Raw genomic sequence first — 13,320 nt, forward strand, 5'->3', positions numbered from 1 at the left:
GCACAGGAGGCCCACCCCTGCATATAAAAAAAATATTAAAATGTACCTATCGTAGGAAGTTTCAGTAGATCTTTATTTAGGCCTTCAATTCTTTAAAAAAGAAGTTCTTGCAAGGAAATGATATCACTGCACCTAACAATACATCTAAAGTTGACAAAACTGATATTGATTTACAGCGCCTCACAAGTTCTAGAAATGGCATTGCATGATGAAGGTTGCACCCATCACAGAACATACATGTACTAGGAGAGCTTCAGAACTGCTGGTAAAGTAAATATGGCGAAAACAAAAGGGAATGGGCATCATATAACACACCACTCCGAAATATACCCTAATTTGCGAGTAGGAGGTTTCGAAAACTCTCGCAAACGTAACAATTTCACATAAGCTGTAACCTTATGTATCACATTTGTCCGCCTTAAATTTTACAGAGATGGAATTAAGGAGATTTGCTGGCACCGCAAGAGGAAATTAAAGTGTGCGCTGACATTTTCACAAGACACAGGCAGGCAATTGCTGCTGCAAAGCTGCTTGCGTGGGCGCCTACTACTCTCATTAGTGTCTGGCACTGTACTCAAAGGGACACTAAAGTGAAAAATTATTTCTTCTGCATCAGTAAATTACCGTTCTACAGGACCAAAAACACCACTCTTACAACAATAACACGTTTGGTTAGCCAGAAAAAGCGCAATAACGAAAAAGGGGTGGCGACGCCTATTTAAGTTCCCGCACCTGGGGGGCTGTGACGTCTTGGATTTTGACGCCACCTTCTAGGGCCTACTAATTATATGTAGCGGTACAGATTGACTGCATTATGTTCTAAAGGAACCAAATATTAAACATGGCAAGTTTCGGGAACCTTTATTCAGCCAACACGGCCCAAATGCGAAAACATACTTTGGAATCCCTGACGTCACGCTGACGTACCGGCGCTGGGGTTTTGGCGCGAAATTCAAATACTGATACTTGGACCTTCGTTTTCTCATCTAACAATCAAACTATTTTTTTTAAATGACTGCCTGCAGGGTTCTCAAACAATGCTTCATTAGTCTAAACTGATTTATTGTTTCGCTTTAGTGTCCCTTTAACCTTGGTGTCAAAAGATCGTGTTTTCTGGGAACTGGTAAAAATAAAGCAGAACTGTATTGGGTCATTTTTTGTTTCTCGACACAAACGTTGGTGCCAGGAAATCGTATGAAGCGGCATCGTATCAGTGAGGTTTTACGGTATATGTGTATCACAAGAACACCCACCTGGAAGTAGTCGATAAACTGCTTCAGGGTGAGCTCTCCCTGTACGTCAAAGTGGTCCCACATGGTGAAATCATGGCCGTTGAACTGTTTGACCATGAAATAAATGAAACACATGTATATGCCTTAATTTATTTTCAACACTCGTACTCTGTTACTTCGAGTTGAGCACAGATACACAGTGCGATTTCACATGCAATCCAATGCGTGGCTAGTCGTATGAGCAACTGAGTCTGAGAAGTTTTCAACAGGCTCCAACAACAAGCACGAACACCAAGAACTAACAGACATGTACAATGTACCATATTTACTCAATTCTAATGCACACTTTCTTCCATAAAGGCTCGCTAAGATGACAAAATTCGCATTAGAACTGAATTGAAACCAAAACTGCTATAGGTGGTGTGAAATCCCAACCTCCCAATCTTGAATGACACCTTCCAATTTCGACGGCTGTGCTTTGCTGTACTGTGGGTGCTCCTACAAGCGCTGGAAGCAGCAGTGTACTGTGGCTTGGATGCAGTAACTTTTCTTTTTTTCAAGTGAGAAAAAGGATGGCAGTTACAGCAAGTTCGTATTCCTTGACATTTTCTTGAATTAGCACAACTCAGGATGAGCAAAGAAACAAGGGACATAAGAAATAACACATAAGGAAAGACATTTGACAGGGGGGTGCTCCCCTGTCTCCTGTTTTTCTTCTGTGTCTTGTTTCTCTTCTCTCGTAATGAGTTGCACTAATTCAAGAAAAAAAAATGAGAACAATTTTCCTTTCTTTTACAATAAAAAGAAAGGGTTACCCTAGTGTCCACACTAAAGGTGACAAGGTAGATGTACATGGTTGATCAAGTGATTCAATGAGTAAATGGTTATTACCGCAGTTTTGCACACTAATTCACAAAAAAAAAAATGAAAAACGTTTGACAGTAAAGTCAAGGTGCGCGTTATGTAAATTTTGTCTTGAGATGCGTGTTCACGGCAGCGTGCACTGTACTGTCGCGAAGCCACACCTTGAGGCAAGGTTCTCTGCCATCAACGTTTCATTATCTCCCAGGAAACCCCACCCCCTCCCCACCCTTGTTTGTTCAACAAAAGCCACCCAGACAGCACAAGGCCTGTACACTCTGCTTCACGACATCATGCTTCTAGGGCTGACCGCCATAGAATCTAACGGGGACGTTACTGGGTAAGCTGCGGTGATTTTGATGTCCTTGCGTTAGTCATGCTGGACTTGGCAATGGAAATTTCAGCCCTAGTAGCCTGATACTCCTCTCCTCTGCAGGTCGCAATTTTGGGTTTAGCAGCAGTTAGTGAATAGGGCACGTGGTGCCGGCAAACTATAACTCAAATCACAATGAGCTGTGCTCAAAGGGTGGTCCAAGTGCAGCAGAAGCTCAAGATAAAGCTGTGTTCACAGGATGGAGCAAATTGTGATTTGAGCTTGCGGGTTGCATATCACATTATCATATGTCAACCGTGCCCGTGGCGATCCCTCAGTCCGACATAGTGCGATATGGCGGCGAGCCAATACACCATTGGGATTTATGGCTTGGTTGCATTTGCCCATTCGCATTGCCCATGTGAGGGCTGCTCCGTCCGCACTGTCATCCTCTGTTGTGTAAATGCTAGCTGGGATGGGATTTGATTCATGTCACATGACTGCGATCATGTTTACTGTGTGAATCCAGCATTATCAGTAGGTATCATCAAAGAAAGGGGGGGAGGGAACAGAGCTGCTGGCTGAAGACATGATGTGGACGAGTTGTGGGTTCGTGAATAGCAGCTGTATTTGCAAAGCTTTGAGTATTGTTATATGCAATATTTATGCTGCATTATAACTGCAGACTTTTTCTTTTCTTTCCAGGCTTATGTAACTGGGGGTGAGTTATACATGAAAAAACACAGCACATGTTTCTGTTGTCTCTTCCTCATGTTTATTATTCACTTATTACATATCTTAATTACATCATATATCACATGCAATTACAGTGAAACCTTGTTAAACCGTAGTTGGCCGGAGCTCGGAGAAATTACGTACTAAACCGTAGTACTGCTTAACCGAAATAGCATGAGATTGCCCCCTTACGCATCAAAAACGGAACTTAAAGAGAGAGTGTGATGAAAGGGGGCAAAAATGTGCAGTATTTATTCACTTCCTGCGACAAAACTGTTATTTTCGTTTGATGCCGCAGCGGCCTAGCAGCTACGACAACGACCTCAAACTTACTGAAGCTGCAAGCCAGCTTTTCAGACAGCCTCCTCTTCTTGGCAAACACTCACATGGCAGATTCCTCTTTGGCATTATGTATTCTCCATGCACGAGCACGGTAGCACTGCAGAAGTCGCAGGGCGGCTTTTTCATTGCGGGGTGCTGTTCTCGTCGTGACGATTGCATTCATGAGGCTGACATAGTGTCCAGCTTCTGCCACTGTTGGGCCTGAATTGTCTGTGCTGTTGCTTTCCATGTCGTCCTCATCACTGTTGCTAGTCGACACTTACGGCAACAACAGAGGCAATGATCGCAAAAAGTTGAACCTCATAGCCGACATCTCTTCGCGGTCACAGCAGCGTTGCCGAACAACTTCTCCACATTCCAAATGCCACACACCGGTCAACAGCAGATCCCTGTCGCGTGCCAGCGCCGACTTCTTTGTGTCAGGTTCGATAGCACGAACGATGTGTAATTGTTGTTCTATGCTGAGCACCCGGCGTCTTTTCTATCCGAGCTTCGGTATGACGCGAGTCCTTGATTGCATGACGCCACAACGCTCTTTGGCATGGTGCCGAAATGATGTTGATGTGGCCTCACGTGCAAACGCACAGGGCGCTAGGAGGCCGTTGTTCCCATCTCTGAGCCTGGTTGTTCTGCCAGGCCGCCCAATGTACATGACGCACGGCCGTGTTTGCATGACAAAAAGTGGAAACAAAGTGCTAACCGATACGTACGCAATAAGCTGCTGCGGTTTATGTGGACATAAAAACACATTATGTTCAACGGCCGCCGAGTTGGGGATTTGACTTTACTACTTTTAAAACAAAACTACTGTTTAAGCAGGTACGGTTTAACGAGGTTTTACTGTGTGTCTACCCTGCAAAGCCGGAGGCACTCGTATCCTTCACAAGTCTCGGTAGCCATGCGTATGTCTTGGGCGACTACTTTTTTGCACCAGGGCCTCCAAATGCTGCTCAACATACTGATGCTCCTGGCGGGTATGATACAAATTGTGCATTAGGATGAGATGGGCCTTGTGAGCTTTACCATCTTGCCGTATCTGGCATGTGCTTTGGTGAGATGAACTTACTATGTGTCGGTGCTCTAATTGGGACGTCAATCGCGTGCAGCCTTGGCTCGCTTACGTTCCCTCCCATCAGCATCGACAGCTGTCTTGTGATGCAGTGGCATGTTGCCATTATGAACCCCTTGCACACAACAAGTTACTGAGCTGCGCTAGGTCTGCATCAACGCTGGTGCATCAACGTGGTCGCCACAATGTCGTCGCATTTAAACTAACGCCAGTATTCTTCACCTGTGCAAACAGTGCAGAACACTGTGTAACTTCTTTTTTTTAATTTTGTCGCTAACCCATTAAGGGCTTATTTTCGGTATCATATGCCCTTGTAATATTTACTGGGACTGTAGCGTGGACAAGGAAGAAGAAAAAGGATGGGTGCTAACTTTCAACTGAATTGAAAGTTAGCACCCGTCCTTGTTGTTACTGCTTGTCAACCAAGCGCTATGCTCCTAATAGCTGTATCAAACCAACTAGCCAAAAGTCTGCACCCCTAATAACACAGAACACAGAAATGTGCCTGAAGATAGCATGCTATATCTAATTATATAAAAGTGATGACCACAGTATGTTTATCTCCAGAGGTGGGCTTCGACGACCTGAAGTCATCATGACCCCTTAAGGGGTTGACGCTACTTGATACCATGTCGTTTCATTCTACGCATGCTAGAAACTTAACAAGAACATGAAAAGGCAGCATCTCTAAATTTTCACTAGATTTAGCTAGTATTCACAAGCTTTGCATGTGCTAGCCTAAATATCTAATACCCTGCCGCACACGAGCAAAACTTGACGCTAACTGCCTGATGCCTTAGGTTTTAATGGCATTTCACGCACGCACAGACAATGAAATTTACTCTATTGTCATTTGCAGCCTCATGTGGTTGCCACAACTCATTTGGCTATATATTATATCACACAGTACTGCAAATAGGGCTTATGCCAAGAAACTTATATTTTATGTGTAACAAAAGTAGCTTATTTTAATCCTGTTAACTAGATCCTTCCTTGCTGAAATGCCTGTAAAGGTGATGCAGGTGAATAAACAAATGGTGATGTTAAAAATCTTAATCATAGTGTACTAACAGCCCCTGTAGTGGTGCACGAGAAGAGTGGGGGGAGGGAAGGGTGAAATAGCCTTCTCACCTTGATCTTCTTTGCAGCAATGGGCTCAGAGAAACCAAAGAACGGCAATGCCAGGTTGACAAAGCTGTTCTTGTACAGCGCCAACTTGTCGTGCCCTTGTACCAACTACGGAGTAGTGACGAACAAAACAACAAGAACGTTATTGTTCCGGAATAAACAAAACTCAAGCATTTTGATTTGTTATCAGGAGTTTATGGGATGGCGAAAAAGTGAAGGAACCGAGAAAAGTGAGACCCTCCCCATTCCCCATTTTGAAATCATGCATGTACAACAACAACAACAAATCAAATCAGCGTTTGCCTTTTCTGAGTCAACTGTCATGCATTTGGCGCTTTAAACTACAGTACAATGATCCCAGAAGAAAAGTTGGTAGCTGAGTGACCAAGATGTAATTCTCAACGACACAGATATACATGCTCACTCATGCAAATGAACATATGCCTGCATAACTAGAAACATATTATTCATCCTTAGTATGTGGTGGCTCCTAGTAAGGTAAAACGCATACAGATGAACGTGTGAATGCACAAGTATGTCTACCAAGTTGACATTTCAAAATTCCCTGAGTGCTCCAGGTTTTCCCCGAGTGCCTTTGCAAGATTCCCTGAGTAACACAGAACTTTGTTTTATGTCAAGACGTGCTGACACCATGTTGCCCGATGCTTAATCCAGCACAAATCAGCAAAAAAACGACTTAATCCGGTTTGAATAGTAAGGAGTAGTGTTTATTTTATTCAAAAAGAAAACAGAAACGAGGGGCTAGTAAAATGCACAGCAAATGAAATTTCCTTGAAAAATATGATAAAATCCATTTCAAATCGAGTCGAACATTTTCAAATATGAATAAAAAGGGGATGCACACAGAAGGAAATATTTTGAATATGAGATATTCCTATAGCAACTGATAGCAAGCTCATTGGTATGAGGCCCAAACTTTTTCACAAGTGAGAATCTCTCTCAGCCCGCGCACAATGCCTCAGTGTTGCGTTTCACTGCTCTAAAGAGTTTATTTTGGTTTGGATTAGGGACACCCGCATTTTGGCGTCAGCCAACATTGTTTTTTGAGCTCAAGCTCTTTCAAAGAAGTGACAGCATGCTTACTTTCGGTTTCCCATTCATTCCTCAATGCGATGGCCCTTTCTGTTACGTCCTCCTTCCACCGTGTGTTTGCCCCATGGACCATTTGAAGCATCCTATTGGTCAGTTGTACAGTCAACGTCCAATTTTTCGGACTGCCTAGGGGCCGTGAAAACGTTTGGAAAATAGGGCAGTCCGAAAAAACGAATACCCGTCTCTTGCTGCCCTCAAGGGCTCAACTCGCCACAGGCACGTCCGAAAAAGCCGTGAAGGCCTGCCAATACACTTATTGGGCATATCGATGCTCGTACTGTGACAGGAGAAGGCGGGGGCACGTGTGTATAATTAAGGAATACATCCTGTGTCCCGTGACAATTGCACCTTCCCACGCTTGTTAAGCTTCACCACAGTACTTCCCGTATGCTTCACCGCGTAACATCGCTGTATTACGGCGAAGCTGACTTTCGGGAACCTCCATTCTGCAACGCGGTTCTTTCCGAGCTTCGAAGCCAATCGCGAAGATTACAAAGTCGGAGTCGGTGCCTTTGCTGTACACGGCGTATTCATTCAATGAAAAACACGGCACCGAACCGCAAGACGCTTTAAGGGACCCTGAAACGATTATGACGATTTTGTACAAACATACTGAGTCGTTAGGGTAGGTTTTTTTGATAGTTAATTGATGCATCTAAGTGTGGCGCGTAATGCTTGTAATTTATTATAAGGTTTTAAAAAACGTACATCGCTACCGATCGCAGCACGTCACTCTGCTGAATTTTCAGCCACCCCTGAACATTTGACGCAAGTTGCCCTAATGATGCCCGTAGGGCCAGCTATCCGATCGGCTGCCCAGGGCGCGTCATTAATAATTTTTCATCTTTATGGTGAACAAATGTTGTTCGTAATAGTTGGATGGTTAGTTAATTTGTTTCTATAAAAAGAAAGCAACAGAAAGAGAATGAACAAGCACAATTAATTTCTCACTACACTTAAGCGCTTCCAGCACAAAGCAAGTGTCGTCTGCTTGTGTTGCAATGTGCTCCATGTTGACGAGAGCTCCGCAGTCAGTGTCGATCTCTATTTTTATTTTCACAAGGACCATAGTTCGACCTTGTTAAGTTGTGGGCTGCAAACGTAGCAACTGGCAAAAGGTCAAGCTGCGACAATATGGCAATATGTCAAGCAGAGGAGTTGCTGCTGCGCATCGGACTGTTGCTATCCAATTCGCGCCAGGATTTGTGCGTTTGTGGGCATCACTTTACGCCGGAGGATTACTGGCACCATAGTGTTTTGCGTGTCCAGTATTCGGCTAAACACAAGCGCAAGCGGATTGGGCCTGGCCGTTTGACCATGCCGTTTACGGATGAGCAGAGGCGCAAACGTGAATGGTCTGCACGGTGCAGCCACCTGGTGGCAAGAGTTCAACCAAACACAGTAGCTGTAACGAAGTGTACGCTACTTTGCTGGTGGCGTAAATTTTCCTCAGGAGTGTAATCGTGAACAGTTGTTTTTGTAAATGCTTAAAATGCTTTACACTTGGTTAGAGCAATATTAGCTCTTTGTTTGGCTGGTTAAGGTCTGTACCACCAGGTGGCTGGACCATGCAGACTGGTCAGGCCGCTCCCGTACGTCTACGCTAAAGCTTGCGTTCATCAGCTTGCATTTATGCCTCTATCCATCCATCGAAATGTCCATCTCCCCTGTGGTTACCGGAATACCGGACACGCTTGGCGCTGCGACAGAATGCTTGCAAAGCTTCGTTGCTTCGATAGCTCTCGCTTGGGGTCGACTGCCAAGCGGCTGACGGAGAGGTTGGAGAGGCTTCGCGTGCTTGCTCCTAGACAACCGGAAGTCGATGATACAACATGCCATTATGACACAGAGCCAGTGAAGGCGGAGCTTAGCCCCGATCACTCAGCGAATGAGTCGAGGAGAAAATGCATGGCTACGAAGGAGGGTAACTTGTAATCGTCCGTAGCCCTCTTAATATGAGACGCTTCACACAAATTGTGGTGCAAATTATTAACCGTAGTTGTACCCTACACGTCTACAAAATTTGTCCGAGCCATTTCAGGGGCCCTTTAATGGCGAACGTTGAAGCAGTGACCTAGCATAGTCGCCTACAGCTGCCAAAGGAGAGTGCCGTGCGAGAGTGCCGGTTTGAGGCGGCGAGATAATCAAAATGGTGGTGGTGGTGGCTTCGATTAATGCCATTTCGGCCCTGCGGTAGCGGCAAAAAGTCCTGAATATCAGACGACAAAGTTTTCTTGCATCCGAAATTTCAGACGTTCTTGTACACTGACCCTATGGGGTACGTTGTGGTGCCGCGAAGAGGTCCAAATTATCAAGCATGTGTGAAAAATCAAGCGTCCGGAAAATCTGTTGTTGACTGTACACTGGCAACTCCTCCAGCCAACGACACGACATCAAGGACAATTCGTTACGATTCCTCTCTGCTACTTTAGGTGGACACAGATTAGGTGGACACAGAAAAAGAAAAGATCACAAACATAATAAAATTATTTATCCTCTCCCTCACTTAGAAAATGCCACACTAACGTAAATAATTTAGACAGAGATATGCATTCTCTTGTTCTTTTCATTTTTTAATCAGTTCCCATGTGGTCACTTGAAGATTATCACTACTAGTGAGACAGGGCCATAGAAAGCAGCAATATCAACACTGACTTCTAACTACTGATAAGCTTTGTACAAGTGTGAGCAGTCATTTAGAGTGTCATATAAGTACACACGCAACAATCTCAGCATACTAACACAGCAAGGAAAGAACATTAGAACAATCAAATGAAAAAAAAAAAAGCTTCACACATGAAAGCCCGGATATGGATTACAACGCACAGAAATGGGCATGTAATAACACACAGAAATGGGCATGTAATGTCGATCTAAAAAAACTAAGTAATTGAAAGTTGGTGCTGGTCATGTTGTTCTTTACGCTTGTGCCGTTAATTTGTTGCCATGATGCGTTACTAGCATTGAGGAATGGGACACCAAATGACGATGACACCGCATGGCACTGTCATCACAGTGCGATCAGCACCGGTCTCCAGTGTCACCAGTCACCAGATCAGCACCAGATCCAGCCTCTTAGTGCTCGTATTGCATAATATTAATAATAATAAAAAAACAAGCCCAAAGCTATGTGCTTGTTACAATTAATTACCGTCTGACCCAGACCCACTTTACCTTGTAAAGCTCAAGGCAGACGAGACCGGCCACGAGGGACGTGGTGGTTGCAATGGCGGGGATGATCTTGCCCGCGATGAGCTTGCTGTGGTGCCGGTCGGCCAGCGGGATCTCGTAGTTGGAGGCGCGCAGGTTGGACGCTGCCACGATGAAGTCCATGTGGAAGTTTGTGTCGTCATCCTTCTCGAACTCTAGGGGTGTCACACTCACGCCTGCCAGTGACGACAGTCGAGGCAGCTCCTCGATCAGTTTGTTGAACCGATCTGGGTCTTGGAAGAGCAAGCGGTCAAGCGGAGACAATTAAGTCGGGGCTTGAAAATGATTGCTGGAGTTGAACCTGCTCATATCCAATTCAGACGTACCATATTTATATTTGAATGTAAGGTAAGGTTATTTCCGCAAGTTCTTAGCCTCAAAGTCAGCTCCCGCCTTAAGAGGTATTCATGCGAGGGACATTTTCGCGGGGGACATGGGTGAAGTCGAGTGATGTCAGCCGTGGCGAAAAATTCCCCGTAGACATTTCCCGCTTACACGGGCGAGACAACTGGGGAGAGAGATCAGTGTTGGCGGACTACTCTGGCAGCTTCTACTCTGAACACCACTCTTCAATTCTTCATATTCACGTTGTTGTACACTTCAGATGTGGCGTCCCAAAGGCATGGAAATTGTTAAAAATAATAAAGTGGCGTTGTTGCTTAATTTGGCCACCGCTGTGGTGTACATGCAACGTGGATTCGCAAATGCGACAGGTCTGCCAACCACAACAATGAAGAGATTGCGATACAGTTACTACCCTCTGGAGAAGCAACTTGGTAAAGTTTCCAAGACGCCAGCACGAAATTCTGTTGCCTCTCCGGCCAAGCGGGGATTGTTTGTTAAGTCTGGATAGAAGGTCCCCCTGGAAGAGGGTCATCAGGGAGACCCGGGCCTCCCCGTGAAATGAAACTCGTCGCCTATTTCAGTAAGCAAAAGAGGCATACAAGTACAAGCAGCGAAGCGCCCATTCCTCTCTCGCAAGAAATATGCACTTGCTCTTGGGCAAAGGGACTAATCTCCCCAACAATTTGTCACAGGCAAGTATAAACATTATCAATAAATTTGGCACTCTGAATCGGGCAAGCGAGTAGTGTCAGTTTTTTTTTCCCCTTGAAGCAAACGCGGGAATTTGCTTTTGGATCCACGCAGAAGAGTTTTGAATGAACCGTGAAGAGCCACTGGTGCAAATTTGGCACACAGAAATATAAGGGCAATTGTTCTAATTCCGTAGAGGGGCACTGTGGGCGAGTTTCATACGTTTCCTATATTGACGATCTGCAAACCTCCTTGCGTGCCACTTTGCAAAGCACCGGACAACGGAGAACAACACTGGGGCCGTATAACGTAAAACTGTTCGATTCTGATTTTGTTCCAATGTCCTGACGTCAAATTTACATAACCGCCGATGCAAGCATCATCACGCGGTGAGATGCAGCATTGTTTGAACATCCCAATCAAGTGCCCTCCATGTTCATAGGAGGTCAATTTTACTTGATCTCAAAGAGAATAGCATTGCCTAGCTTGACTCGTTTTTCTTATCTAATCGGCTCAACAAAGGTGAGGAGGATGCAGAAGTGGAGAGGGTTTCAGTGGGGCTGGGATAGCGCAGTGAAAGTATAAGTGGATAAGGAGAATGGTGCCGGCATCAGCGATTGGTCCATTTCTTGCTTAGCTTACGGTGGCTGCTTGAAAATTGCGACAGCATGCAATGGAAGGATAAAAATAGCGTTGAAACGGATCCTCAGTGAAGAAGACCTGGCAGAGTGATGTCATTGTCAGGGGTGGGATTGTCCAAAGTCATTTTGGAGCAATTTTTAGAGCAAATAAAACTGCATTTTGGAGCAGCTTGGAGCAGGCCAATCTGCATTTTGGTGGAATAATGGAATGAGGAATACGGCAGTGCACTTGGAAACCATGATGCAACAGAATAAACCAACACCAGCACTGTATTGCAACTGTCTTAAGCAACGTCTTCTTAAGCTGAATGTTGAAGCTCATTATTCTGATACTGAAACCACCTAGTACATGCAAATATTGGCAATAGTGCCTGTAGATTTTTAATTTGTGGTAGCAATCACAAAAAAACATGCATTCTGCAATACTGTGTCTGAGATTACGAAAAGTAGTCAAAGACATTTTTCATAAGTACATTGTTCATTCATGTCTCAACGGTGTGCGTGTAGTGCCTGGAAATGTGCTTCACCAACAGACCGTACGGAGAAGCGAGAGTTTTGAACTATGGTGGTTTATAACTGCGACACTCGAGGCGTAGTTCTGCAATCGTCGTTCTAGCAGAAATCTAGTGCTGTCTGCTGACAAATCCCATTGACGACGTGGGCGGAGTGTCGCCATGGCCACTGATGAAGCATTATAAAAAACAGAATCGAAAGAAGTGTCACTATAATATTGTGGCCCTGAACTGGTTGCTCAAGAAAATGCCAAAAAACATACCAAACGTTTGGCACAGCATGCAGATAAGTAAATACAGAAATGCAGAGAACAGCGAATACCGTATTTACTCACATAATGATCACACTTGCGTAATGATCACACCCCTGAATTTTGTTGTCAAAATTCAATTTTTTTCTTTCTTTCCAGTGTTATGATCACACCCTGAACTTGTCGCAACAATATGTCGTGTGCCAAGCCTAGCTAATGATAATCGCGGTTACCATCTGTTGAATGCTACGCGAACGACTCTTAAAGACATGCCAATAGGTCTGCACGCACCCAACATTCTTAAGCAGATGCCCCCATTTCATTCCTTTCATCAGTTTCTGCACTTCCATGAAAAAAAAAGCTACAGCCGAACTTGCCTTGGCTTTATTATTTGTAGGCTTCATAATGGTTTTGGTCAACAACAATATAAAGGGCGCCTTTCAATTCTTCTCGTTTGAAATCGTAGGCACGCAACAAATCGCGAGCGGCAACGCTAGTGGCCACGTTTACACTGATACGTTAGAAGTGTACCTTATTCATACGCCAATGCTTGTAATGCAGCTAAGATATTCACCCACCTTTAGCGAAAACGTGCCGTAATAGGATAGCAGTGAACCCAAATGCCGCAGTTTCCGCAGCATGCCTGCCATGTGTTTCTATGCCACTGGCAGCTAAGCGCGCCCATCTGTTTCTGTCCCCTCAATGTGGACATGGCTACGTTATTGTCGCGAGCTTGCCAATATTAATGATGATGATGTGTGGAGTTTTATGGCGCAAGGGCCAGGTGTGGCCAAAGAGCGCCATGTCTGTGGTAATGAGTTTGCGGTGTAATTATGATTGCTATGAAGTTGGTGTGAGGTGGCTGTAAAGAGGCCTTA

General features: G+C 44.7%; 1 protein-coding gene across 3 annotated transcripts in view; it reads right to left on the bottom strand.

Annotated features, from left to right (window-relative positions):
- The window catches only part of LOC126543396 (ubiquitin-like modifier-activating enzyme 1), a 99,492-nt gene that overhangs the window by 11,406 nt on the left and 74,766 nt on the right, over positions 1-13,320 (bottom strand). For all 3 annotated transcript variants that reach the window (XR_008608808.1, XM_055062216.2, XM_055062217.1), the window contains 3 exons: positions 9,968-10,236; positions 5,684-5,788; positions 1,254-1,337 (listed from right to left, as the gene is read on the bottom strand). Coding sequence is in view for 2 of the 3 variants with exons in the window: in XM_055062216.2 (XP_054918191.1) it covers positions 1,254-1,337; positions 5,684-5,788; positions 9,968-10,236 (458 nt within the window). In the remaining variant the exon portion in view is untranslated. The remainder of the gene's footprint in view (positions 1-1,253; positions 1,338-5,683; positions 5,789-9,967; positions 10,237-13,320) is intronic.

The sequence above is a fragment of the Dermacentor andersoni genome, chromosome 10 (genome assembly GCF_023375885.2).
Source record: "Dermacentor andersoni chromosome 10, qqDerAnde1_hic_scaffold, whole genome shotgun sequence".
Lineage (NCBI taxonomy): Eukaryota > Metazoa > Arthropoda > Arachnida > Ixodida > Ixodidae > Dermacentor > Dermacentor andersoni.